The 27,441-nt window shown below is 41.2% G+C and overlaps 2 protein-coding genes across 10 annotated transcripts in view; one reads left to right on the forward strand and one right to left on the reverse strand.

Annotated features, from left to right (window-relative positions):
* Positions 1,287–11,404, reverse strand: LSM3 (LSM3 homolog, U6 small nuclear RNA and mRNA degradation associated). Of its 2 annotated transcripts, XM_021068422.1 has the most exons (5): positions 11,307–11,404; positions 10,205–10,320; positions 8,034–8,144; positions 6,824–6,919; positions 1,287–1,600 (listed from the first exon to the last, which is right to left on the reverse strand). In XM_021068422.1, the coding sequence occupies exons 2-5, from the start codon at positions 10,223–10,225 to the stop codon at positions 1,520–1,522; spliced, it is 309 nt and encodes a 102-aa protein (XP_020924081.1). In that variant the 5' UTR covers positions 10,226–10,320; positions 11,307–11,404; the 3' UTR covers positions 1,287–1,519. The 2 variants fall into 2 exon arrangements, with proteins under 2 accessions (XP_020924081.1, NP_001231857.1); NM_001244928.1 differs by lacking the exon at positions 11,307–11,404 and having other exon boundaries at positions 1,391–1,600; positions 10,205–10,282.
* Positions 10,443–27,441, forward strand: part of XPC (XPC complex subunit, DNA damage recognition and repair factor) — a 48,354-nt gene continuing 31,355 nt past the window's right edge. For 2 of the 8 annotated variants that reach the window (XM_021069374.1, XM_021069377.1), the window contains exons 1-3: positions 10,443–10,640; positions 10,934–11,077; positions 25,899–26,094. In XM_021069374.1, coding sequence (XP_020925033.1) covers positions 10,538–10,640; positions 10,934–11,077; positions 25,899–26,094 — 443 coding nt within the window. In that variant the 5' untranslated portion in view covers positions 10,443–10,537. The remainder of the gene's footprint in view (positions 10,641–10,933; positions 11,078–25,898; positions 26,095–27,441) is intronic. The other 6 variants (XM_021069375.1, XM_021069378.1, XM_013982006.2 and 3 more) reach the window with 6 other exon arrangements.

Below are 27,441 nucleotides of genomic sequence, written 5' to 3' on the forward strand. Positions count from 1 at the left end.
TCATGGAGTTTCAGCTTCTTGAAACATCCTGCAAGAGAGCTGCTGCAGGGATTAAATAGGAATAGGTATACCTTAGGCTTGGCCTGGTGCATTCTGCTCAACAATGTATATCAGCAGCAGCATCACTTAGACAAGTGCTCTACTCAGAAGGGTGATTAAAGGATCAGCCACTTGCTACCATCAGAACCATGGTCCCATTCTTTCAATGGCAACCCAGTTACATCCTGGGGCTACTAAAGTGTAAAGACAAGTATGGGTGTGGTGGAGGTGCCACTCAGGCAAAATAAAGCCTCTATCACCTTGCTCACACCTGTTCTTCCCTTCTCCATTAACTTGAAGGAACAGGCACAATAAATAATGAAAATGAAACCTTTTTACATGTCCACAGAAAGCATTCTTCTTGCACATGGCTTAGAATACTGTGCTTGCATTAACATGGTGCTACGTGATGGATTAAGAAACACATGGTCAGAATGTTTACAGATAAGACATCCACGTATCAAATTTTCTTTTTCAAAATGGCACAGCCTACTTAGTGGAAGATGTCTGGTTCTAAGCCTTGTCTTAAAGTTTTAGATTGCAACACATACATATACTTTCCCCTTTGCCTTCCAAGCATTAAGTGCAGACTGGAGCTAGAAATAAACAGCTATGCTTTTAGCCATTTTTGTTTTCTTGTGCTACTATGATATGTTGTTTGAGACCTCTTGTCATTAACGGTCTGTGATCTAAGAGTGAAAACCATTTCTTGCAGTTATAAAATATGTGCAACACTGGTAGATAAGACCAAGGCCGAACCACCCAGGTAAATAACCACTGAAGGCGAGGCAGAAGGAACAGACACCAGGCTTCTTCATCTTCCACAAAGCTAGCATTTCCAATGAGCTGTCATTACCAGCAGAGCTGCCCACCCAGTTCGTTCTGATCTGGGTGCTCTTCTCTGTGCTCCACCGGCACCCCATACACACACAATACCATCACCACTGACCTCACCGTCCTGCAATTACTGATCTAAACAACCCCTCTCTAGACTTGAGGGAGGGAAGCATGTAGACTAAACCATAGTTCCCAGGACCCAATTCGGGGCCGCAAACAGCAGATGCCTCACAGGAGTGTACAAATAAAGTGAGTGGAAGACATGTGCTTACTTGAAAGAATTCACAAGACAGGACATTGCATTAAAAATCAAAAAAGGAAATGTCAAATTTAATTTAAAGGAAAAAAAAAAAAAAAAAAAAAAACTCCCAGAAATTGTCTGAAAAACAATGGAGCAAATCAACTCCTGAAAAAGTTCTGCATCTTGGTGATCACATTTATTGGATGAGTTAGAGAAAAATAAAAATGCTGTTTAGCTCAAGAATTTCTGAGTTATCTGCAAATCAACTTATTTCAGGAGTGGAAGAATTCTTGGTTATTTCTTAATATCAAAATGTACGCAGGTTTCTCTTTTGGGTGTCTTCTACATTTAAAGAGGCAACACACAACATCTCCCATTTCCACACAGGATAAATTCTTTGTTTCAGCCAACTCTCAACGGTGGGGCAACTAGCACAACGCCATCTCCCCGGACAAAGAGCATTGGAATATTCCGTTTTGTTGACTAAAAGAGGGAAAAAAAAAAACAACACATTTATACAAATTTGTAGTAGTAGTATTATTTAGTTTTTCAGAGAGAAATTTGAAAACAATGAACACAGATTGATAACACAAGTTGATTAAAAAACCTGATCACTCACCTCAGCAGCACAAAGAACCATCCATTAACTTCATTTTCATGGAACATGACTGGGGCAGAGACTATAGCTGGCCCTCTTCCTGGCACAAAGCTAGACTACGTTTCTCATGCTCCCTGCCAACCAGATGGTACCATGCACTCGGTTTTAAGCAGTGGGAAGTGATGACCGACCCAGAAACTTCCCTCGAATGCTCTCTTAGGTCTCCCCCTACTATGGACCAGCTTAGAACCCTGGGAATAGCAGAGCACCTGGAACAAAGCTTCTGCACCGACCTAAAACCTCACTGAGGACTGTCAAGTTGGGCAGAGATAAAACCCTGCTGTACTGAGCCTTCCCATGTTGCTTCTATGTGCTACTGTGCTCACATGTGCAACAGACACCTTTCATGTTAGCCTAGGAGACAAGCCTTAGACAGTAAGGAAACAGATATGGAAGGTCTAAATCTTCTTATGCCCTGGTCAAACATTAGGCCAAACCGTTGCCTATAATGACTTGGAAAGTAGCCCAAAGACATCCCAAACCTACAGATTCTGGTGGAAGAGGTTGGGAAAAGCCAAATGTTAGTTTTGCTGCTGTGAACCAGATGCACTTGACATGGAATTGTGAGAAAGACATGGGCTCAGGCGAGAACTAGCTGCTTTTCGAGCAGAGATGAGAAGAAGAATTCACAGGGTCAGAAAAGCCCACTGCTTTTAGACCTCAAACTGTGGATGATAAGGAAGAAAAAAAGCTTTGAGGAACAAAGCAGTTCTGCAAACTTCTCAGGTTAAACAAGCTCAGCACTGAAGGGAAGATCAGATTAAGGGTGTTGCCTTTCCACCCAAATTTACTTTAGCAAATGACCCAGGGCAGTCAGCAGTAATTTGGGGGAGAGGAATAGAGGTGAGGAACTAAAGAAATAAAGGCGCCTAATGTTCCGTTAGAAAAGGACTTTGAGGTTATTGGACCAAAAAGAAGTGACTGGAAGGTCAGAAACATATAATGTCCTAAGCTTTCCTTTTTTTGCCTTTTGTTTAGGGCCACACCTGAGGCATATGGAGGTTCCCAGCCTAGGGGTCTAATTGGGCCTGTAGCTGCTGGCCTACTCCACAGCCACTGCCACGCCAGATCCGAGCTGCGACTGCGGCTTACACCACAGCTCAGGGTAACGCCAGATCCTTAACCCACTGAGTGAGGCCAGGGATCAAACCAGCAACCTCATGGTTCCTAGTCGGATTCATTTCCACTGCGCCATGACGGGAACTCCCATATGATGTCCTAAGATTTTAAAGAAATTGTACTGCCAAAAAAACCACAGCCTGGCTAAAAAAGCCTTTGACAATGTGAGTCTTCCAGCACAATCGAGATGTTTCTGTGAACATTCTATAGCCCCCAGATTTAATGAATAAAATACAGGTCACCGAATTAAATTTGAATTCTAGATACATGAAAAAGAATTTTTGTTTTTTAGTATAAGTGTGTCCCAATAACACCCAGGACAAGGGATTTTTCTCTACCAGGACAGGGACCACTCACACCTACCCAGGGAATTCATCACTGCAAAGGGCCAGTAACTACTCCATGTTCCCATCTTTCCTTTTCTGAAAGGGGGTATCATGTCTCTGCTCCGCTACAGTGTTGATGGTGATGGGGGGGTTAATGACAAGTAATTCATCCTTTCCTGCTTACAGAAGCTGTACAAGTGACCACATGTAGACCTGATAGAGAACTGTCTCTGTGCCAGGCAGAAGATATGAGTAATAGCTGCTTTCATAACTTCTTTAAAATGTAGAAACCATGTTCTATGAGCTTATTGGGTACTGGAACTAACAAAAAAAGACAACCCCTCACACAAGTTTAAGTAATACATATAAATTCAGGATGTCAGCCAGGAATGTATCCAATTCCTCACAGATAACACTATCCCAGGACAGCAGTTCTCAAACTTTAACCTGCAAAGATCACCTGTTTAACAGCTTGAAGGCTGTCCCCGGCTCCATGCTCTCAGATCCTCACTCAATAGGTCAGGGTGTGGCCCATGAACCTGCATTTCTAACACACTCCAGGGTGCTGCCCAAAGTCCTGGTTCAAGGAACACACTTGAGCATCACTCTCAGAGAAATAAATACCACGTCTGCCTTCTGGTTTCCTTCAAGCTGCAAAAGGCAATCTGAGCCTTAGCACAGCAAGTTCAGCGAAGGAGATAGTGTTAATCAAACCAACTGATATATTTTACTCAAATCCCTCACTCAGTGGTCACATTTCTGAACTAAAATGTTCCAACCTTACCTCCATATGGAAACCACTACATCCAAAATGGTTCTCTGTTAATTCAACTGTAGTTTCAATTCAACCACCCCAATGACCCCTGCTTCCTGATATCACCCCCTGGCATGATCCCCACCCTGTGAGTGTAGGTGAAGGTGGTGCCTGGCTTCTAGCAAAGAGACCACCACAAAGTTCTTGGGACATCACTCTCACAATTAGGTTATGTAAGGCAGTTACTTTCACCGTGCTAGGTCTGACGATGCAAGCCGCCTGGCAGATGAGGCCCATGCAGCAAGAACTAGGCTCTCAGTCTAAATACCCTGGAGGACATGAATCCTGCCAAAAACCATGTAAGTCAACTGGGAGGTAGATCTTCCCCTAGCTGAGCCTTCAGGTGAGACCTCAACCCTTGTGCAGTCTTGTGAGAGACCTTGAAGCAGAGCACCCAGCTGAGCCTGGACACCTGACCACAGAAACTGTGAGCTAATAAATGTGTGTGCTTGTAAGCTACTAGGTTTTCAGCTGACTTGTTTTTATATAAAATTGAGATACATGTTCTAAATAACTGAGAATCATAACAAAAACATGGAATTGACCTCATTTTGAAGATGAAGAACCAGGAGTTTAGTTTTGGAGGTATTGAGTTTGACAAAACAATCAATGTGGATATATTTTCAATAAGAATACTGGAAATGGCAGAGTGAAGCTCAGAAAAGAAATTGGACACATAGAGGAGTTCCCGCTGTGGCGCAACGGAATCGGTGGTGTCTTGGGAGCACTGAGATGCAGGTTCAATTCCAGGCCGACATAACAGGTTAAGGATCTGGTGTTGCTGCAGCTGCAACATAAGTCACGGCTATGGCTCAGATCTGATCCCTGGCCTGGGAGCTCCATATGCTGAGGGGCAGCCAAAAAATAGGAAGAAAAAAAAAGAAACTGAAGACATAGATTTATCCTTAATCATAATGGCCATCAATCATCACTTAGCACCAGCTTAACAAACACCAAATTCAGTGCATCCTATTATAATTCCAGGAGGAAAGCACAATTATTTAATTGCATTATAGAGGAGGTCCCTGAGGAACTTGTCCAAGGTCACATAACTAATCAGCTGCCAGGATTTGAACTGTTAACCCAGACCTCAAGCTTTTAGCTGTACTGATTATTATTACAGACTAATGGCTCATAACAAACAGTAGTTACTAAGTCACATCTGAGGAGAAAAAAAAACATAAAAAAAGAAAAAAAAATCTCATGTTCAGAACGAGAAAAAAAAATAGCTAAGTAGTCAAGAGTGGCTGAAAAGAAGAGGAAAGCCAGAACAAAGCATAGCTACAAACGTGAACAAAGGCTACATCTGAACACTTAGTATGTGTCTGTTGCCATCTGAAGGCTTTTCAAGCAACGTTTCAATGAATCCTCAAGCACTGTATAAAGACGGTCTTATTACCAGCCCCATCTCACAGACATGGAAACTTAGTCACAGACAAGGTGGGTAACTGGTATAACTATACAGCTGGTGGACAATGGGGTCAAGCTGTGAATCCAGGCAGTCCTGCCACCTGAGTTTACATTTTAGACCACAATGCCCTAGAAGGGTCAGACTAACTTCCCAATACAGCAAAGAATGAACAAATGTGGTTTTATTTTTTATACTGAATAATAACATGTTCCAGTATTTGAAAGATCTGCATAATTCAGTGAACTAGTATTTTCTAAATGACCAGAGCTTGATCTTATAAAATCATGCATATGTAAAAGACCCATTCCAAGTGCAAGGTGGACCAATTATATGTAAAAAGAGTATGAAAAGTTCACTTATACAGTCTCAGATTCCACACCACACCTTACCTTTAAGAAACTACCACTCACTTAGTTTGGCTGTAGCATCAAAGACAGGTATCTACACAAAATACTCCTCCCTTTTCCAACTATCTGTCTGTGTGGGGTTAGCATTTCTTCAGTCATAACATATCACAACAGATTAAATGCAGAAAAAAAGATCTGAGTTCCCAGATGTCAACTATTTTTTTTTTTGGTCTTTCTGCCTTTTCTAGGGCCGCTCCTGCAGCATATGGAGGTTCCCCGGCTAGGGGTCTAATCGGAGCTGTAGCCATTGGCCTATGCCACAGCCACAGCAACATGGGATCCGAGCCACATCTGTGATCTACACCACAGCTCACGGCAACACCAGATCCTTAACCCACTGAGCAAGGGCAGGGATTGAACCCACAAACTCATGGTTCCTAGTCGGATTCATTAACCACTGTGTCACGACGGGAACTCCCCAGATGTCAACTATTAAGCCAAGCATTAAAGAGATTTGCAAATGTAAAACAAAAACACTTCTCCCTAAATATTTTATTTTAAAAAAGTTATCATTCATAAAAATGTTACTTATGTCAACAATATTTTTAAGGAGTTCATTAATATTTTTTAAATTTCTCAGTTTTAGTTTTTAGTTAAGTATTGATAGGTCAAATCCACATCAAACAAAACCACACTGTCCAGTACTACCATTATGTACTAGGAAAGGTGTCTTACACAGCACATCTCACCAAATCCTGGCAACCCCATGAGAGAAACCATAGTACTCCTGCTTACCAATGAGGAAGTGAAGTCTGCAAAGGTACCCACCCCCCCGCCCAATGTACCCCAAATAGAAAGTGACTGAGCCAGCACAGGAAACCAGATCTGTTGGACCCCAAAACCTTTGCTCTTAATGACTATACTGAGTCCATGAATAGGCATCAAAACACAACAGCTTAACGGGTGTTAAGCTTTTGGCTTCTGAGAACAATTGACATTTAAAAAGCCATGAATAGAAGTGCATGACTTACTTTATATATCTCTTCATATGTTTCTTCATCAATTTCTATAGTTGTCACAGTTTCTTCCACATCTCCCAATATCATATTTAAGTGCTGATCATACGCCTGAAGTGGGACGGCAAGGGACCAAAAATTTAATAAGCAAATTAGGAGATAATGAACAGGGCCTACAATACACAAATGGCTCAATTACGAGTAACACATAGTACTTAAAGCACAAACTTATAATGCATATAATCCTGCTGTGCTACAATACAATGTTTCTTTGAAGATCATTTCCAATGATAACTGATTTGATGCAAATATAAAACTGTTTATGGTCAAAAATGAATTCACTCAAAATATCTTGAAGTTACTTTTAAAGTGTCCACCCTATTTGTTATCTAAGGCAGTCACATAAATATGTCATGGAATTTCATTTTGAAAAAAGTTAGTTCATCACTTTTCAGTACATTTCTTTCAATTCCACCTATAACAGAGTGACAAGAAATATACCACAAAGGAAATAAAATTCTCTGTTTAACTGCTGAGATGATGGCACCGAAATCTCCTAAAGGCACAAGACACTGTCATTCAACCCTCCCTGCCCTAAACACTGCAAAGGAAAGTAAGCAACACTGCAGCCTCGCCAGAACTAGCTGTTTGGCACATGTGGGCTCGATCAACAAGTACTGCAACTCAGACATTCAGAACTCAAAAGTATAGCATGATCCCATTCATTTTTTAGAGAGGGTGTATACAGTGTAAATATATACATATAGACACATATTCATGTATATCTGTTCTGTGTAAATATACAGAAAAGATCTGAAAGACTATAGACCCAATAGAAGAAATAGGATTTCACCTTTTACTCTACGTATTCCTGTGTAAAATTTTTCACAAGAAAACGCAAATTTATATGCATGTCAGTAATTTAAAGAACATTTAAATAAGAATGGAGGACAAATAAATCTTATTTACAAATAAACAGAAAGGAAAAAATGAAAGAAATGAAAATGTTCTCTAGTAGACATATTTCCATTAAGAGAAAAATGTGTTAAACATATGAATAAAGTACAGTTCATTTGGTGTTTAGAAATACAGGTGACTTTCCACCTCCTCATCTATTCAAAACACTCTTTCACAGTGGACAGTTTTTACATTTCCAAGGGGTGGGGTTAGGGAGCAACATTGAGGAAATAATCTAATTTCAAGGTGATTTAATAAATTTACTCACATGTAACCTGCCTCGAAGCTCTCTGTCATTTCTCATTTTCACATAGATTCGCTCATCCAGGCTGAGTCTGATGAGATCCAGGGGCTCTTCTACAGTGTTGGTAGTTTGTTGCTGATAAAAGAAACAGGCTTAGTAATACAGTTCTAGAGAGTGAAGTTTCTGAACCAGCAGTGCCCTGTGTGACTGTGAGCAAGTTAGTTAACCCCTCTATGCCTCAGTCTACTAATTTTTAAAATGTGTGTAACAGGAATGCCTACCTAATACTACTGTTGTGAGGCTTAAAATACATATATGAAGGCTTAGAACAGTGCCTAGCGTATATTAAGTGCTGGATAAATGAGGGCTGAAACATACCTACACAGAAAGGAGCTGTACAACAAAATAATCATGACTGCACTCTCTTCTCTCAAAATCCAAACTGTCTGACCCCATTTCAGGGTATAGGGAGTTACTGTCTCAGGGTCTTCATCTTTCTTTCATGTTATCATTTAGCAATTGGAAGAACATACACAATGACTACCACATACTAAGTGGAGATGAATGTTTGAGGAAAGATTATGAGTGCAGTGCAGGAGAGGCTGAGTTTAGGGTGCCATCTGGCCAGTAAGATGATTATATTTAGCAGGCAGTATAGAAAAATACTGGTTGAAAGCACTGGCTTTGGAGTCAGGCAGTGTGGGTTCAACCCCTGACTTTGACATTCATGAACTGGGTTTAAAAACCATCTCTAATTCTGTTTCCTTGTTTACAAAATGAGGAAGCCACAATCTTCCCTTCATGAAGATGGCTAGGATGACTGGGGTCCATGTGGAAGGGATGGTTGAAGGGAAGGGTGAGTTGATAAGATTATTTAAGGAGAGCTGCTTCGGGGATTACATAGGGTCATTGGAGGAAGGTGACTGAATGTTACAGTCTCTATAGCCTTAAAGGGCTAGATGCAAAAAAGAGAAAGGAAATCCTGACCTCAACTGCTTCCATCTCCAGATCAACAGATGTTTGTTAAAGACCAGCTAGCCAGTTACTAGATCAGTGATACAGGAGTCAGTCCCTACCCTCAAGGAGTTCATTCTAGTGGAGAAAGGCATATAAGTAAGTAATCATAATACTGTAAGAATATATACATGACAGAGACCTACCTCCCACTGTCCATCCTTTTTATCCTGTAGCTTTAAGTACTGCCTTTTCAAAAGGCCTCCCAGACCATCCAATTAATTCACTCAATGAATATTTGTTGAGTGTTTCCAGCACTGTTCTAAACCCAGAATAGTGAACAAAACAAGACTCTTGCTCTCAAGGGACTCACATTCTAGCTGGGGGAGACAGACATTAAACAAGGAACCATATACTCAATATGAACAAAGAACATGCTATGAGGAAAAATAAGGCAGACTGGGAGAGTGCATTTTATGCAGGTGGCCAGAGACCTATTCTTTGATATGAGGTGAGATTTCAGTAAACAGCTGAAGCTGCGGCCTAATCCACAAAAACATCTGAAGAAGAGCATTTGGAGAAGACGGGACAGCAGGTGAGAAAGCCTGAAGGACCATCAGTTATTCTAAATACCAGCTCCCTGTCTCCTGCCTACCACATCACAGTTTCCATATGTTTCGCATATTTATGTTTACTTGTTATCTGTGCTCCCTCGAATATAAGCCCCAAGTTGGGCAGGTATCTCCCAAGTCAATGCCGATGTCCCTGGTATTTAGAAAGGTTTCTAACTATACAAAGGTGATACTCACTAGTGTTTGTAGACCCTGTAATCATTGTTGCGCTCAGTAATGACAATAACCCACTAAATGTTTTATTAGCCTTTCTATCAGAATCCCGAGAGCTCCGTGAGGCAGGCAAGGATAATGGTTCTCATTCTACAAATCAACGTGAGACTCAAGAGAAAGGAAGTGAGAAGAGTGAGGAATAACTAATTTTCAGGAGGGTTTTGAACAACAAAGGTCTCAGGGCCTGAGGCAAAATTCGGAGGGGGCGCGGTTAACCAAGAGGCAGGTTAAGGCCGTGATGACCCAGAAAGAGGCGGCGTGACAGGCCACTTTCTCGTGAGTTTGGGAAAAGCAACCCTGAGCTTGGGGAAAACAACCCTGGTAAACAAAGCTGGGCACACCCTGGCCTGGACAGGGAGAAGCCGCCCCAGAGCGAACTCTTCAGAAGATACTCACCTGGTCCACGTCGTCCGCCATGTTTCAAACCCTGCGCCCTTTCCGTCCTCTCGCGAGGGCACGAGAGCTGCTCCCTATGCCCACCCCAGTCTCCGGAAACGTGAGGACTCTATGCACTGGAAGTAGAAAGAGGTTGGTTTTACAGCTTCTTGCTTCCTGCAGCTTGCATTGGTCCCTTTGAGGCTGGGGCGGAGCTTCAGCCTGGGCGCAGGCGGGAATCTACCGGAGGGGGCGTGACCAGGCCCTGCACCGCCTGGGGGCGGGGCCGCGCGCGAGCTGCGTCCCGCGGAGACGCGGTGCGTCACGCTCTAGGCGAGTCTTGCCCGGGCAGAGATGGCTCCAAAGCGCTCGGCGGGCAGGGCGCCGCGGGGGCGCAAACTGCGCGGCCAGAAGGCCAAGGGCGAGGGCAAAGCCCGGCGCGAGGAGAAGGAGGCGGGTATGAGCCAGGCTGAGTTGGGGTTGGTAGGGAGGGTGGAAGAGGTTTGGGTGGGGGTAGCAGGAGGCCGGCTTCCTGGAGGTGTGAGCGAGGCATCCTCCCTCCCACCTGCGCTGGGGGCGGTGTTCCGGAGGCCTAGGGAGGCTGGGGGTGTGCACGTGCCCAGGTGCTCCCCGGCGGCCCTGCGCCTTTGCTCTCCTGGCCAGAGGTGATGCGCCCTGAGACGTTCCGCTAGAGCCCAGCCGACCGCGAGTTCCTCTGCGTAGCCTCTTTCTGCTCCTTTTCGCCCCCAGGATGCAGGCGGAAGCAGGGGGCTGAATATGTGAAAGGTACTGCTATTATGTTGTGTCGCCACGAGACGAAGGGACCAAGACTTAGAGTGCTGTGGTGTGTGGAGAGTCCCAGATTTGGATCCCACCTGACAACGTGCATATCGAGTAGGCTGCTTATATTTGTCATGCGCAAAGCAAAACACTTGATTTCCCCTTTAAACCTATCCCTTTCTTACTTTTACCCCATATCAGTCTTTGACCCCTTCATCACTTGTTAAAACAAACTCCTTTTCCCTCCAACACACATCCAGTCCTTCAGAAAGCAAATCCTATCAGTTTAACCTCAAAACCATATCTCAAATCTCTCCACTTCTCTGTTTCCATGGCCACATACCCTGTCGAAACCACCATCACTTTTCAGTTGAACGACTGCAGTTGCCTCTCTACGGGTCTCCCTACTTCTTTTCATCCCCCTGGAGGAGTTTTCTGTGCTGCAGCGCAAAGTACCTTAAAAAAAAAAAATCTGATTTTGCCATGCTCCCACTTCAGACTCTCTGTGTCTTCCCATTGGCATAACAGCCTCCAGATTCCTCACCTTGGCCTACAAGACCCTGTATGATCTGGCTGCTGCTGCCTCTCCTGTTGTCTCTTCCTAGTCTTCTTTGCCAGGTACCTTCCTTCTTGGCCTCCTCACACACACCATGTGATTCCTCACCTGAGCCTCTGCCTAGAATATTTTTCCATGGCTTTGCTGTAGCTGACTTCTCTTCCTCCTGGTCTCAATCCAGGTATTCCTTGAATGTCCTAAGATGGTCTTTTCAGGTGCACCTTATCACAGCTTCTGTCACATCTGTAATGACCTTGTTAATTTATTTGCTTCCTGTTTGCTCTCTCTTACCAGAATTGAAAGTTATAAAAACATCTTAATTTTCTTATCTTGTTCTTTTCCCCTTCCCTGCATATACCAAATGCTTGATAAATAGTTTGTCATTGCATAATACATGTATGCTGTAGAAGGGATTTCTGGGGTTCCTGATATAACTGGGTAGACAGTTAAACTAAGTCACCAGCAAGGTCTCCTGTGACACTAGATTCAATAATTCTGTGATTCTGTACATATTATAAGGCCATCGTCCATTAGGAAATAGTAAAACAGTAACCATTTATAAACTTAAAAAGTGATTCATCTCACAATTAATACTGTGAGTTCCGTTTTATTCACTTAGTCATAAAATAAACATTCCTAATGTGTCAGTACCTAACGTGTGCTGCACACAAACTGGGAGACATGGGACTTAGAGCTTTCTTGGAGGAGCTTAGGGTATGGTAGTGTTGACATTTACAAAAAAATTTATCCAGGACAGTGGTATCATGGAAGATGGTAGGAGGCTTTGTGGCTGGTGAAGGAGTAATTAGGAGAGCTGGGAAATGAATGTTTAACCTGCAGCTTTAGGGATAGGTACTACTTTAGTAAACAGCTGGTAAAGGAGCTTGTCATTCTAATCAGGGAATGTATTTGGAATACATGGCAATTTCAAAAATTTTTTCTAATTGAAGAGGTTTGGAAATGCCACCTGCCTGAGTAGCATTCCCCCATCTAAACACTTCACCTTGTCACCAGCTTGGCATAGTGCCAGTGCTTAATAGTTATATGGGCTTGCATAAATTAGCTTGGGCAAATTAATTTCATCTCTCTGAACCTCATGTTTGACTTGTGGGGTGGTGGTGAGTTTTTCCTGAGAGCATGTGAATCTCCTGGCATGGTCTGTGTGAGGTAATCAGATGGGCCAGCTCATATCAACTCAGCCTGAACATAGGTAGGGGATTACTTAAGCCTCACGAAAATTATGAGCCAGTGCAGCTAGCATAAGTTTCTGAGGCAGCTTCTGGGAAGAGTTAGCATCTTTGCTGTGTTTGTGTAGAGGAGCAGTTTGGTTGTGGTTTTGGATGCAGCTGACACTGATTTGGTGACTCGTCAGTGTAGTTTCTTTGGTTTTTTTTTTTTTTTTTTTTTTTTTGTCTTTTTGCTATTTCTTGGGCCGCCCTTGCGGCATATGGAGGTTCCCAGGCTAGGGGTCGAATCGGAGCCATAGCCACCGGCCTACGCTAGAGCCACAGCAACGTGGGGACTGAGCCGCGTCTGCAACCTACACCACAGCTCACAGCAATGCCGGATCGTTAACCCACTGAGCAAGGTGCAGGGACCGAACCCGCAACCTCATGGTTCCTAGTCGGATTCGTTAACCACTGCGCCACGACGGGAACTCCCTCGTTAGTGTAGTTTCTGACAGCACCATAGTGTGGGTTTTTTTTTTATTTTGTTTTGGTTTTGTTTTTGTCTTTTTGCCTTTTCTGGGGCCACTCCCACGGCATATGGAGGTTCCCAGGCTAGGGGTCTAATCAGAGCTGTAGCTGCCGGCTACGCTAGAGCCACAGCAACACGGGATCCGAGCCACATCTGCGACCTACACCACAGCTCATGGCAACACCGGATCCTTAACCCATGATCAAGGCCAGGGATCGAACCCGCAACCTCATGGTTCCTAGTCGGATTCGTTAACCACTGAGCCACGACGGGAACTCCTAGCGTGGGTTTTAACACCACCTCAGTGCCTGCAAATGAAGGTGACACTTGGATGCTTCCCACAGCTGGGGACAAAGAAAATACTCTTCAACATTATGTTTTTTTTTGGGGGGGTAACTGTAGTTCCTTCATATTTAATCTCAGTGTCAGTGCCTTCATCGGTGTAGTTCATCAACTCCTTCAGCAGATACTGAGCACCTGTGATTTTTGGGCACCATTCTAGGCCCTGGAGTTACAGTATTGAACATGACAGGCAAGGTTCCTGCTCTCATGATGCTTTTACTCTATGGGGAAGGGTAGGTAGGACAAATAAGTTTACAAGTAGATTTGTATGGTGATGAGAGGGTGAAGAAGGCAGAACAGGTTGTTGTAATAAAACTGACAAAGGGACGGGAAAGAAGCAGCTGAGTCGGCATCAGTGGTTGAAAAAGGCTGGTGTGAGGATGTGGCCCTTTGAGCCAATTACTGACCATCCCGAAGGAGTCTTTCCTAGGAAGTTCTCGGGGAAGATGAATCACAAAGTTAAAAGGCTCTTAGGAGGAAATGAGCTTGGCTGGCTGGCAGCATATGGTGCACTAGGAGGCAAGTGGTAGGAATTAAAATGGGAGAGGGGCAGGACCCTTACTTTGGAGACCAAACTAAAGAGTTTATTTTACTCTTAGTGCTTTGATGTGCTGCCAGCAGTTCTAAGCAGGTGTTTTTTTTTTTTTTTTTTTTTTTTTTAAATTAAATCAGCAGCAGGCTAAGCAAGCCTCAGTGGTTAATCCATGCCCTGCTGAGATAACCAGCAAGAGGTCAAGGAGGTTGGTGAGACATACAGTTGTCCCTCGCAGGGAGTTGTTCTAGGACCCCTGCATATACTAAGATCCGCAGACGCTTGGGTCCTTAATGTAACAGTGTAGTACAGTCAGCCCTCCATGTCTGGGGGTTGTACTTCTGCAGATTCAACCAAAGTTCTACCAGAGATTGGTTGAATCTGCAGATTCACAACTGGGGGATACAGCGGGCTCTAGATCTTGGAGAGTCCTGGAAAATGGCCTTTAAAAAAAATTATGGTTGATTTGTAGTATTGGTTCAGGTGTGGTTCATGGTGGTTTGATGTTTGATATTGGACTATACTCCATGTAACATTATTATGAAGTATTGGCTATAGTCCCTATGCTGTCCATTACATCCTTATAACTAACTGGTTTTATACCTAGTACTTTGTACCTCCTTATCCCCTTCCCCTATCTTGCCTCTCCCCCCATCCCTTTCCCCACTGGTAGCCACTAATTTGTTCTCTGTATCTGTGAGTCTATTTCTGTTTTGTTGTATTTGTTCATTTTTATTTTTCAGATTCCACATATAAGTGGGAACATGGTATTTGTTTTTCTCTTATTTTACAAAGTGTAATAATTGCCATGTTGTTGGAAATGGCAAAATTTCATTCTTTTTTATGCCTGAATTATATTTTGTTATATATACATGCCATATCTGGTTTTTTTGTTGTTGTTGTCTTTTTAGGCCACACTTGTGGCATGTGGAAGTCCCCAGGCTAGGGGTCTAAATGGAACTGTAGCTGCCAGCCTACATCATAGTCACAGCAACACAGGATCCAAGCTGTGTCTGTGGCCTATACCACAGCTCACCAGATCCTTAACCCAACTGAGCAAGGCCAGGGATTGAACCTGCATCCTCATGGATACTAGTCGGGTTTGTTAACCGCTGTACTGTGATGGGAACTCTGCCACATCTTCTTTATCCACTCATCTCTAGTTGGACACTTAGATTGCATCCATATCTTGGCCCTTGTAAATAATGCTGCAGTGAATCCCAGGGTATTTTATGGTTTTTTCAGATATATACCCAGCAGTGGAATTTCTGGATCTATGGTAGTTCTATTTTTAATTTTTTGAGGACACTCCATGGTGTTTTTCACGGTTGTTATACCAGTTGACATCCCTACCAACAGGGTTCCAGTGTTCCCTTCTCCTTGCCAGCACTTGTTACTTGTTTTCTTCTTGATGATAGTCATTCTGACAGGTGTGAGGTGATAGCTTACTGTAGTTTGATTTGCATTTCCCTGATGATGTGATGTGTCTTCATATGGTCTGGTGGCCATCTGCATGTGTTCTTTAGAAAAATGCCTATTCAGGTTCCCTATTAACTTTTTGATTGGGTTGTTTGTTTTTTTGATACTGAATTGTATGAGCTCTTTACATATCCTGGATATTAACCTCTTATTAGATATATCATTTGGAAATATTTTCTCCCATTCAGTAAGTTGCCTTTTGTCTCATCAACAGTTTCCTTTGCTGTGCAAAAGCTTTTAGTTTTAATTAGATCCTGTTTATTTTTACTTGTTTCCCTTGTCTGAGGGGACCAATCCAAAAAATATTGCCAAGACCTTTGTCAGAGCATACTGCCTATATTCTTCTGTAGTGGTTTTATGGTTTCTAGTCTTAAATTTAGGTCTTTGGTCCATTTTGAGTTTATTTTTTATATGGTGTGAGAAAATGGTCTAATTTCATTATTTTACATATATCTTCCAAACTTTCCAGCACTACTAATGTATTTAAGAGACAGTCTTTCCTCCATTGTATGTTCTTGCCTCCTTTGTCGTAGATTAATTGACCATAGCTGTGTGGGTTTATTTCTGGGTTCTCTCTTCTCTTCCATTGATCTACAAGTATGTTTTTGTGCCAGTACCATACTATTTTGATTATTATAGCTTTGTAGTATATAGTCAAGTCAGGGAGTGTGATCCCTCCAGCTTTGATGTTTTTTTCTCAAGATTGCTAGGGTTATTTGTTCTAGGTCTTTGAAAAATGTCATGGTCATTTTGATAGAGATTGCATTAAGTCTGTAGATTGTTTTTGGTAGTATGGACATTTTAACAATATTAATTTTTCTAATCCATGAACAGAGGATATCTCCTCATTTATTTGTAGTCTTCATTTTCCTTCATTAGTGTCTTAGAGTTTTCAGAGTATAAGTCTTTCAGCTCATTGGTTAAATTTATTCCTAAATATTTCTTTCTTTTTTTTTTTTTTGGTGCAATTCCAGGTAGGATTTTTTTTTGTTTTTTCTTTCTGATAGTCTCTTTTATTTATCTCTGCTCTGGTAATTATTATTTCCTACCTTCTGTTGACTTTGGGCTTTGTTCTTTTTCCAACTCCTTTAGATGGTAGGTTACAGGGTTTTGGGTTTGTTTGTTTTTTTTTTTTTTTGAGATTTCTTCCTGTTTCTTTTTTCTATTTTTTTTCCCCACACCCACGGCATGTGGAAGTTCACAGGCCAGGGATCAAACCCCAGCCACTGCAGTGACAATGCCTGATCCTTAACCCACTGCACCACAAGGAAACTCCCTCCTGTTTCTTGAGGTAGGCCTTTATTGCTGTAAATAGCTTCCCTCTTCAGACTGCTTTTGCTGAGTCCATGTAAAATTGTGTTTTTATTTTCACTGTCTTATAGTATTTTCTGATTTCCTCTCTTTCGTTCAATGTGTTTTGTTTGGGCTTTTTTAGTAGCATCTTGTTTAGTCTCCATGTATTTGTATTTTTTTCCACTTTTCTTCCTATGATTGATTTCAAGTTTCATACTGTTGTCGTAGAAAAAGATGCTTGTTTTCAGTTTTCTTAAACTTGTGAGACTTGTTTTATGGCTAATGTGACTTATCCTGGAGAATGTTCCATATGAACTTTATTTTTTAATTTTTAAATTTTTTATTAATGAATTTTATTACATTTATAGGTGTACAACAATCATCACAACCAAATTTTATAGCATTTCCACCCCAAACCCTCAGTGCATCCCCCGACCTCCCCACCCTGTCTCATCTGGAAATCATATGTTTTTGAAAATCTGTGACTCAGTATCTGTTGTGCAAAGAACTTCATTGTGTCCTTTTTTTAGATTCCACATATAAGTGATAGCATTTGATGTTGGTGTCTCATTGTCTGCGTGACTTCACTTAGTATGATGATTTTTAGGTCCATCCATGTTGCTGCAAATGCCATTATTTCTTTCCTTTTAATGGCTGAGTAATATTCCATTATGTATAGGTACCATACTTCTTGATCCACTCCTCTGTTGGTGGACATTTAGGTTGTTTCCATGTCTTGGCTATTGCATAGTGCTGTAATGAACATTGGAATACATGTGTCTTTTCAAGTCGTGGTTTTCTCTGTATGGATTCCCAGAGTGGGATTGCTGGATAAAATGGTAGTTCTATTTTTAGTTTCCTGAGGAATCTCCATACTGCTTTCCACAGTGGTTGCACCAATTTACATTCGCACCAACAGTGTAGTAGGGTTCCTTTTTCCTGCACCCTCTCCAGCACTTACTGTTTGTAGACTTTTTGATGATGGCCATTCTGACTGGTGTAAGGTGGTACCTCATAGTGGTTTTGATTTGCATTTCTCTAATAGTTAGTGATGTTGAACATCTTTTCATGTGTTTTTTTTTGCCATCTGTATGTCTTCTTTGGAGAATCGTCTGTTTAGATTTTCTGCCTGTTTTTTGATGGAGTTGTTTGTTTTTTTTGGTATGGAGCTGCAGAAGGCATTTATAAATTTTGGAGATTAATCCTTTGTCAGTTGATTCATTCGCAAAGATTTTCTCCCATTCTGTGGGTTGTCTTTTCGTTTTGTTTAGGGTTTCCTTTGCTGCACAGAAACTTTTTAAGTTTGATTAGGTCCCATTTGTTTACTTTTGTTTTTACTGTCATTACTCTAAGAGGTGGATCTGAGAAGATGTTGCTGTCATTTATGACAGAGAGTGTTTGGCCTATGTTTTCCTCTAAGAATTTTATAGTGTCTGGTCTTATATCTAGGTCTTTAATCCATGTTGAGTTTATTTTTGTGTATGGTGTTAGGGAGTGTTCTAATTTCATTCTTTCTCCATGTGGCTGTCCAGTTTTCCCAGCACCACTTATTGAACAAGCTGTCTTTTCTCCATTGTCTATTCTTGCCTCCTTTGTCATGGAATAGTTGGCTGTAGGTGCATGGGTTTAATTCTAGGCTTTCTATTCCACTGATCTCTATTTCTGTCTTTGTGCCAGTACCATATGGTTTTGATGACTGTTGCTTTGTAGTCCAGTCTGAAGTCCAGGAGCCTGATTCCTCCAGCTCCATTTTTCTTTTTCAGGATGTCTTTGGCTATTCTGGGTCTTTTGTGCTTCCAAACAAACTTAAAAATCTTTTGTTTGAGTTCTTTGAAAAATGTCCTTGGTAATTTGATAGGGATTGCATTGAATCTGTAGATTGCCTTGAATAGTACAGTCATTTTGATAACATTGACTCTTCCAATGCAAGAGCATGGTATGTCTTTCCATCTGTTTGTATCATTGATTTCTCTAATCAGTGTCTTATAGTTTTCAGAGTACAGGTCTTTTGTCTCTTTAGGTAGGTTTTTTCCTAAGAGTTTTATTCTTTTGGATGCAATGGTAAACAGAATTTTTCTTCCCTGATTTATCTTTCTGATCTTTCATTGTTATTATATAGTAATGCCATCGATTTCTGTGTATTAATTTTGTATCCTGCAACTTTGCCAAATTCATGGATGAACTCTAACAGTTTTCTGGTAGAGTCTTTAGGATTCTCTAGGTATAGTATCATGTCATCTGCAAACAGTGATAGTTTTACTTCTTCCTTTCCAATTTGGATTCCTTTTGTTTCTTTTACTTCTCTGATTGCTGTGGCTAGGACTTCCAAAACTATGTTGAAGAGTAGTGGTGAGAGGGGACATCCTTGTCTTGTTCTTGATTTCAGTGGGAATTCTTTCAGCTTTTCACCATTGAGAATGATGTGAGCTGTGGGTTTGTCATATATGGCCTTTATTATGTTGAGGTAGGTTCCCTCTGTGCCCACTTTCTGAAGGGTTTTATCAGAAATGGGTGTTGGATTTTGTCAAAGGCTATTTCTGCATCTATTGACACGATCACATGGTTTATTCTTCAGTTTGTTAATGTGGTGTATCACACTGATTGATTTGCGGATATTGAAGAACCCTTGCATCCCTGGGATAAATCCCACTTAATCATGATGTACAATCCTTTTAATGAATTGTTGGATTTGGGTTTTCTAGTATTTTGTTGAGGATTTTTGCATCTATGTTCATCAGTGAAATTGGCCTGTAATTTTTGTTTGTCATATCTTTGTCTGGTTTGCTATCAGGGTGTGGTGGCTCATAGAATGAGTTTGGGAGTGTTCCTTCCTCTGCAATTTTTTGAAATAGTTTCAGAAGGATAGGTGTTAGCTCTTCTCTAAATGTTTGATGGAATTCTCCTGTGACACCATCTGGTCATGGACTTTGTTGGTAGTTTTTTAATCACAGTTTCAATGTCAGTGCTTGTGATTGGTTCATTCATCTTTTCTATTTCATCTTGGTTTAGTCTTGGAAGATTGCAATTTTCTAAGAATTTGCCCATTTCTTCTAGGTTTTCTGTTTTATTGGCATATAGTTGCATATCATAGTCTCTTATGATCCTTTGTATTTCTGTGATGTCTGTTGTTACTTTTCCTTGTTCATTTCTAATTTTGTTGATTTGAGTCCTCTCTCTTTTTTTCTTGATAAGTGGCTAAGGGTTTATCAGTTTTGTTGATCTTTTCAAAGAACCAGCTTTTCATGTCATTGATCTTTTCTATGGTTTTCTTCATTTCTCTTTCATTTATTTCTGCTCTGATCTTTATGATTTCTTTCCTTCTGCTAACTTTAGGTCTTGTCTGTTCTCTCTCTAGCTGCTTTAGATGTAAAGTAAGGTTATTTATGTGAGCTTTTCTTTTTGTTTCCTGAGGTAGGCTTGTATTGCTGTAAACTTTTCCCTTAGAACTGCTTTTGCTGCATCCCATAGGTTTTGGAGTGTTGTATCATTGTTGTCATTTGCTTCTAGGCATTTTTAAACTTCCTCTTTGATTTCTTCAGTGATCCATTGGTTGTTTAGTAGCATGTTTAGTCTCTACCTGTTTGTGTTTTTTGCAGTTTGTTTCTTGCTGTTGATTTCCACTCGTATAGTGTTGTGGTTGGAAAAGATGCTTGCTATGATTTCAGTTTTCTTCAAGTTACCGAGGCTTGATTTGTAGCCCAGAATGTGATCAATCTTAGAGAATGTTCCATGTGGACTTGAGAAGAATGTGTATTCTGTTGCTTTTGGATGGAATGTCCTATAAATATCTGTTAAGTCCATCTGGTCTAATGCTTCATTCAGGGCCTGTATTTCCTTATTGATTTTCTGTCTGGATGATCTGTCCATTGCTGTAAGTGGAGTGTTAAAGTCCCCCACTATGATTGTGTTATTGTCGATTTGTCCTTTTAAGGTTGTTAGCAGTTGCCTTCTATATTGAGGTGATCCTATGTTGGGTGTAGATATTTAAAATTGTTATACTTCTTTTTGGATTGATCCTTTGATCTTTATGTAGTGACCTTCCTTGTCTCTTAAAATATTCTTCATTTTAAAGTCTATTTTGTCTGATATGAGTATTGCTACTCCAGCTTTCTTTTGATTCCCATTTGCATGGAGTATTTTCTTCCATTCTCTCACTTTCAATTTGTATGTGTCCCTAGAATTGAAGTGGGTCTCTTGAAGACAGCATATATATGGGCCTTGTTTTTGTATCCATTCATCCAGTCTGTGTCTTTTGGTTGGGGCATTTAGTCCATTAACATTGAAGCTAATTATTGATATGTATGTTCTTATTGCCATTTTATTAGTTGCTTTGGATTTGTTTTTGTTGCTCTTTTTGCTTCCCTTCTCTTGTTCTCTCCTCTTGTGCTTTGATGACTATCTTTAGTGTTGTGTTTGAGTTTATTTTTCTTACTTGTTTGTGCATCAATTGCAGATTTTTGGTTTACAGTTGCTCTGAAGTTTTGATATAGGAGTCTCTGTATATATGAGATTGTTTTAAGTTGTTCTCTTAATTGCAAGAGCACCTCCGGTTTCCTACATTTGTACCCTCCTCTTCTCACGATTTCTGATTTTGGTAGCATAATTGTGCATGGATGATTTCATATCTTTACTGTATGTATGCCTTAGCTGGTGAGCCTCGTCATTTGTGGTATTTTTGTTTCCTGTTGTGGCTTTTTCTTTTCTGCCTAGAGAAGTTCATTTAGTATTTGTCATAAAGCTTTTGATTTCTCCTTCAAATCTGAATGAGAGCCTTGCTGGGTAAAGTAATCTCAGCTTGAGGTTTTTTCCTTTCATCACGGTAATATATCATGCCTCTCTGGCCTGTAGAGTGTCTGCTGAAAAATCTGCCAATAACCTTTATCAGGGTTCCCTTGTACGTTATTTGTTTCCTTTGCCCAGCTGCTTTCAATATTTTCTCTGTCTTTACTTTTGGTCAGTTTGATTAATATGTGTCTCAGGGTGTTCCTCCTTGGGTTTATTTTATATGGTACGGTTGCACTTCCTGGCTTGAGTGAGTGGTTCCTTTCCCATGTTAGGGAAGTTTTTGGCTATTATCTCTTGGAATATTTTTTCTGTCCCTTTCTCTCTCTCTTCTCCTTCTGGCACCCCTGTAATTCGGATGTTGGTACGTTTAACGTTGTCCCAGAGTTCTCTGAGACTCTCTACATTTCTTTTCAATCTTTTTTCTCTTTTCTGTTCTGTATCCGTGATTTTCACTAGTCTGTCTTCCACCTCACTTACGCGTTCTTCTGCCTCCTGTATTCTGTTGACTGCTTCTAATGAATTTTTTATTTCAGTTATTGTATTTTGTGTCTCTTCTTGCCTAAGTTTTATATCTTGTATTTCTTTGCTCAGTATTTCCTGTAAGTTATCCATTTTTGCCTCCAATTTATTTCCAATGTCTTGCATCATCTTCATCATCAACAGTCTAAAGTCTTTTTCCTGGAGGCTCATTATCTGCTGATCACTTAGCTGTTTTTCTGAGGTTTTTTTTCTTTCTCCCTTATCTGAGTTATAGTTCTCTGTCTTTTCATTTTTATAGGTTTTTGGTGTGGTGACCTTTTTGCAGACAATAGAGTTGTAGCCTCTCTTATTTCTGGTGTCTGCCTGCCTATGGCTGAAGTTGGTGCAGGGGCTTACTGTAGGCATCCTGATTGGAGGGACTGGTGCCTGCCCAGTCGTAAGTGGGTCTGATTCCTATCCCTCTGGTGAGTGGGGCTTTGTTTCTGGGTGAGATTAGAGGTAGCTGTGTGCCTGGGGGAATCTTTAGGCAGACTGTTTAGAATGGGTGGGGCTGTGATTCCAACTGGATAGTGGTTTGGCCTGGGGCTTCTCAGTGCTGATGGGTGGGGCCCGTTTTTCTCAAAATGGCCACCTCCAGAGAAAAGAATGCTGATTAATATTCCCAAGAGCTTTGCCTCCAATGCCCTTCCCCTACAACAAGCCATATTCACCCCCTGTTTTCCCAGGAGATCCACCGAAAGCTTCAGTCAGGTCCGATCCAGATTCCTATGGAGCCTTTGGTTTGCCCTGGGACCCAGTGCACATGAAAGTCTGTGTGCACCTTTCAAGAATGGGGTCTTCATTTACTCTAGTCCTGTGGAGCTCCTGCTCATAAGCCCCAACTAGCCCCCACTGCTAGATGCTCTGAGGGCTCTTTCTCTCAATGCCAGATCCCCAGGCTTGAGGATTTGACATGGGGCCCAGAACTATCACTGCTGTAGGTGACTATCTGTTGATACAGTTACTTTCCAGTCTCTGGTGTTTCCCACCCGGTAGGTATGGGGTTGCTTATATCATGTAATCGCCCCTCCTGGCTCTTGATGTGGCCTCCTCTTTGTCTTTTGTAGTAGGATATCTTTTTTAAAGTTTCCAGTCCATTTGGTTGAAGGTTGCTCAGCATTTGGTTGCAATTTTATTGTTTTTATGAGAAGTTGAGCTGCAGTCCTTCCATATGAACTTTAAAGGAATGTGTACTCTGCCATTTTTGGATGGAATGTCCTACAAATATCTATTAAGTCCATCTGGTTTCCTGTGTCATTTTAGGTCACTGTTTCCTTATTGATTTTCTGCCTGAATGATTTGTCCACTGGTGTATGTGGGGTGTTAAAGTCCCCTACTATTATATTATTGTGTTGCTGTCAATTTCTCCCTATATTTCTGTTAATATTTGCTATATATACTGAGATGCTCTTACATTAAGTGCATATATGTTTATGAATGTTATGTCATTTTCTTGTATTGACTCCTTTATAATTATATGACGCCCTCTTTGTCTTTTCTTATAGACTTTGTTTTATAGTCTATTATGTCTGATAGGAGTATTGCTACCCTAGCTGTCTTTTTGTTCCTGTTTGCATGGATAATAGCCTTTTGATTCTCTGGCACCGAAAGAAACTAAAGAATTAAAGAGTTTTTTAAAAAGTCATTCATATTGCTACCATCAAGAACTAACAACCACTGAATTGTGGTATATTTCCTTCTAGTCTGGTTTTGTTTTTTTTTTTTGTATAGTAGAAACTATGCTATAAAAACAACTCTGCATTCTTAGCATTTGTCATATATCATTTCCCTTTCTCTTAAAAGATGACTGAATTATATAAATTATATATTGTGTGACTGTACCATAATTAGTGATTGTCTAGTGGACATTCAGATTTTTAAAATTTTTGAATATTATGAATAATGATACTGTGAACAGTTTTTTTGATTGACAGTTCTGCTTGTTCCTGCTTTTAACTCCTCTTCCTCTCTTCAAAGCACAAAAAATCCACAGCTGTGCCTCTTAACCAACCAAGTAAATTTGGTGAGGACAAAACAGTGCTTCTGAAGCAATCCCCCATCTGCATCTTCAGATTCATAAAATGAAGTATGGAGCATCTTTGCCTATTAGCAGAGAGCTAAAAACCATTATAAGATCTAGAAATCTTGATTTTAAGGGAGCCCTATTCTGTCAAGTCATAAATAAACCTTTAAGCAACTTCTGGCCTTGAAATGAAAACTTGGTTTCCAGATTTTAAATAACAAATTTTGAAATATTTTATGTTTCCATTAAAATGTTTGAAACATGGAAATGCATAATTTTTTTTCTTTTATAAAGCATTTTAAAGAAACAGAACTGAAGCAGTGATTTTAACTAGTGTTAAAATAAATGCCCCTATAATGGGAAATTTATTAAAATTAGATTATGACTTTAAGTCAAAACAGTCTTTTTTGCCCCCATGCAAAATATGCTTGGGGAATATAAATGCCTGTCCAGAAAATCAGCAGAACAAAGCATAAATGAAAGGAATAAAGACAATAAAAAGAGGAAAGAATGAATTAATTAACTATTTTGAGTTAATATTGCAGCTTCTTTTGGAGCCTCAGTATGCTAGAATATTGTTTTCCCAAATTAATTGAAGCAGAGTCATGCAGAGTCAAAAAAGGATGATTTATTTAAGATTCAAGATAATATATATGAATATCCTTATAAAATAGAAAAATATGTTCCCCTGCCATATTAGTATATTATTATACCTATATAAAATAGTAATATAGTTATCTGTTAATGAAGAAATCGTATTTTTATTTTTATTTTATTTTTTATTTTTTTGTCTTTTTTTTTTTTGCTATTTCTTTGGGCCGCTTCCACGGCATATGGAGGTTCCCAGGCTAGGGGTTTAATCGGAGCTGTAGCCACCGGCCTACGCCAGAGCCACAGCAACTCGGGATCCGAGCCGCGTCTGCAACCTACACCACAGCTCACGGCAACGCCGGATCGTTAACCCACTGAGCAAGGGCAGGGACCGAACCCGCAACCTCATGGTTCCTAGTCAGGTTCGTTAACCACTGCACCACGATGGGAACTCCCAGAAATCGTATTTTTAGATCCTTAATATAACTACAACCAAAGGCTTATGCATTTTTTATTTCCCTTTAACAAAAAAAGAAACAATAATTAAGATAAATTTTTGAATTACTGCTAACTTACTCTAACCCTGAGCTTGTTGAGATGGTTGGTATATGAGTGCCATTTGGGTTTAAGTTAAAAAGATTTCATAAAGTATGTGTTATGAGCAGAGTTTGGTTTTGAAAGTTGGCAGAAACATAGATTGGTAGAAATAAGGTTGTGGTAAAACTCAAACATGTTTTTGAACTTGAAACATTTCACTTAATAGGAATGGATTATCCCTAAAGTAAACAGTCTAAACAAGGTGTTAATTAATGGATTGATGTATTTTCCTTGCTGGACATAGCTGAGGTTTAAGGTTTGCACGTTAAGTCTTACGGTCTGGTGGTGTCTCTGTAGTGGTAGGGGAGTAGGATACTGGGCTGACAGAGGAGGGGTGTATGGTGCTCAGCTTGGAAACGGGAGGAAGCCCAACAGCTGGATGTTGACCAAACCTGAGATGGTAAACGGGCGATGGAGATGTATGGAGGGAGGAGGATACTTCTGGTGACCCTGCCCAGGAACCCACAGTGTCTCCACCTTCCCTCTTGTCCCTTCTCTCATGTTCCATGTCATCTTCTAGATGTCTCTGAAGATGAGAAACCTCTGAAGAAGAGCCTTCTCTCAAAAGTTTCACGAGGAAAGAGGAAGAGCAGCTGTGGTGCTTCTGGGGGCCCAGCAGCAGGTCCAGCGAGAAAGAAGGTGGCCAGAGCGACTGTGAAATTGGAAACCCCCCAGGTTGTAAAGGATGAAGCCCTCAGTGATGAGGATGACTTCAGGTGAGATGGTGGAGAAGCTTCTGAGCAGGTGTTGGTTTTTCCCATCAGTGAAGCATGGCTCAGAACATCTGGTCCTTTTGCTGGTCACTGGGATCCATGGAAGAGATGGGGTATTTGAACTCATCTAGGTAGAGCCCAGACTGCTGGTAAGAGCTGGGAAGCATCTTGGCGATTATATAGTTTACTGCCAGAACTTTTTAGAGGGCAACTTATAGGATGTGGTTTATCCGTGGCTGCACAGCTAGATGGTGGCAGAGACCAGGGTGAGACCTAGGTCTTCTGGCTTTTGGTCCAGTGCTCTTTCTCCTGCTTGAAGACATCATATGCACACCTCCCCGTCTGTCTGGTGTTTCCTGCCCAGCTGGGCAGGACTTCCTGGCCTTGGCCCATGCCCACGCTTGCTGCCTCTGCTTGTGCTCATCCACTTTCTTCCAGCTGCAGTGCTTTCCTCCACCTTCAAGATTCAGAGCAGAAACCATCTGTTCTCAGTCTTCACTGATTAGGATTAATGGATAAAAATCTCCCCCTTTTGCTCCTCTGATTTCTTGCTGCATCTCTTAGGAGTGTAACCTATTTGCCTTCTGCTGCACTTGCTTGTGTCCATGCCATGTACCCTGAAAGGTCTCAGATGGTTGGGACCATGTGCTGTTTATTTTTGTATATGCTTTGTGGCGTCTAGGGCAGGGCCTTTTACCATGAATGGACTTATTAATACAGGGTGAGCAGTGGCTCTGAGTCTGGTAAACACTTGATCATCTGCTTCCTGGGGAAGTTGGAAGGGTGGGGGCAGAAAGAGGACTAACAGAGAGGTAGTAGTTTTTTCTTTGGTTCAAAAATAAACCCTCACTCTTTGGTTCAGCTTCTCCCGCAAACTCTAGTCCTGGCTTAGAAAGTAGTCCAGGACAGGGCAGCAGTAGGAAGGAGCATGAGCAAGCATGTTCATTTCCCACCGTCTTTCATCTCTTGTTTTCCCTGAGACTTTCCCTGTGAATGCCTCTGAGCTCTGCTTCCTGGTGGCCTCTTCCCACAAGCTGAATTATTTCTGCGGAGAAATCCACATACAGGTAGATCAAGGTGCTGCCAAGGCAAGCTCTGGTCCCCTTTCCCTTTAGACATTTCTGCCACATTTATTCTAAGGGGAAATTTCTGGTTCTCTGGTGTTGAAAGTGGCAGGCTAAAGTGGGAGTGTGTGTTTTTATTTATTTACTTTTGTCTTCTTAGGACCATAGTCTCAGCGTATGGAAGTTCCAGGCTAGGGGTCATGTTAGAGCTGCAGCTGTCAGCCTAGCCACAGCAACGCCAGATCTGAGCCACATCTGTCACCTACACCACAGCTCACAGAAATGC

This window comes from Sus scrofa, chromosome 13, assembly GCF_000003025.6.
Source record: "Sus scrofa isolate TJ Tabasco breed Duroc chromosome 13, Sscrofa11.1, whole genome shotgun sequence".
NCBI classification, from domain to species: Eukaryota; Metazoa; Chordata; class Mammalia; order Artiodactyla; family Suidae; genus Sus; species Sus scrofa.

Excerpts from the sequence above, each read along its gene's own strand:
- LSM3 (XM_021068422.1), bottom strand. The coding sequence starts at position 10,225 with ATGGCGGACGACGTGGACCAG. Across the intron at positions 6,920-8,033 it reads AGCTTCGAGGCAGGTTACAT|GCGTATGATCAGCACTTAAA; the intron begins GTGAGTAAATTT and ends GTCCCACTTCAG. Across the intron at positions 1,601-6,823 it reads CATATGAAGAGATATATAAA|TCAACAAAACGGAATATTCC; the intron begins GTAAGTCATGCA and ends TCCCTCTTTTAG.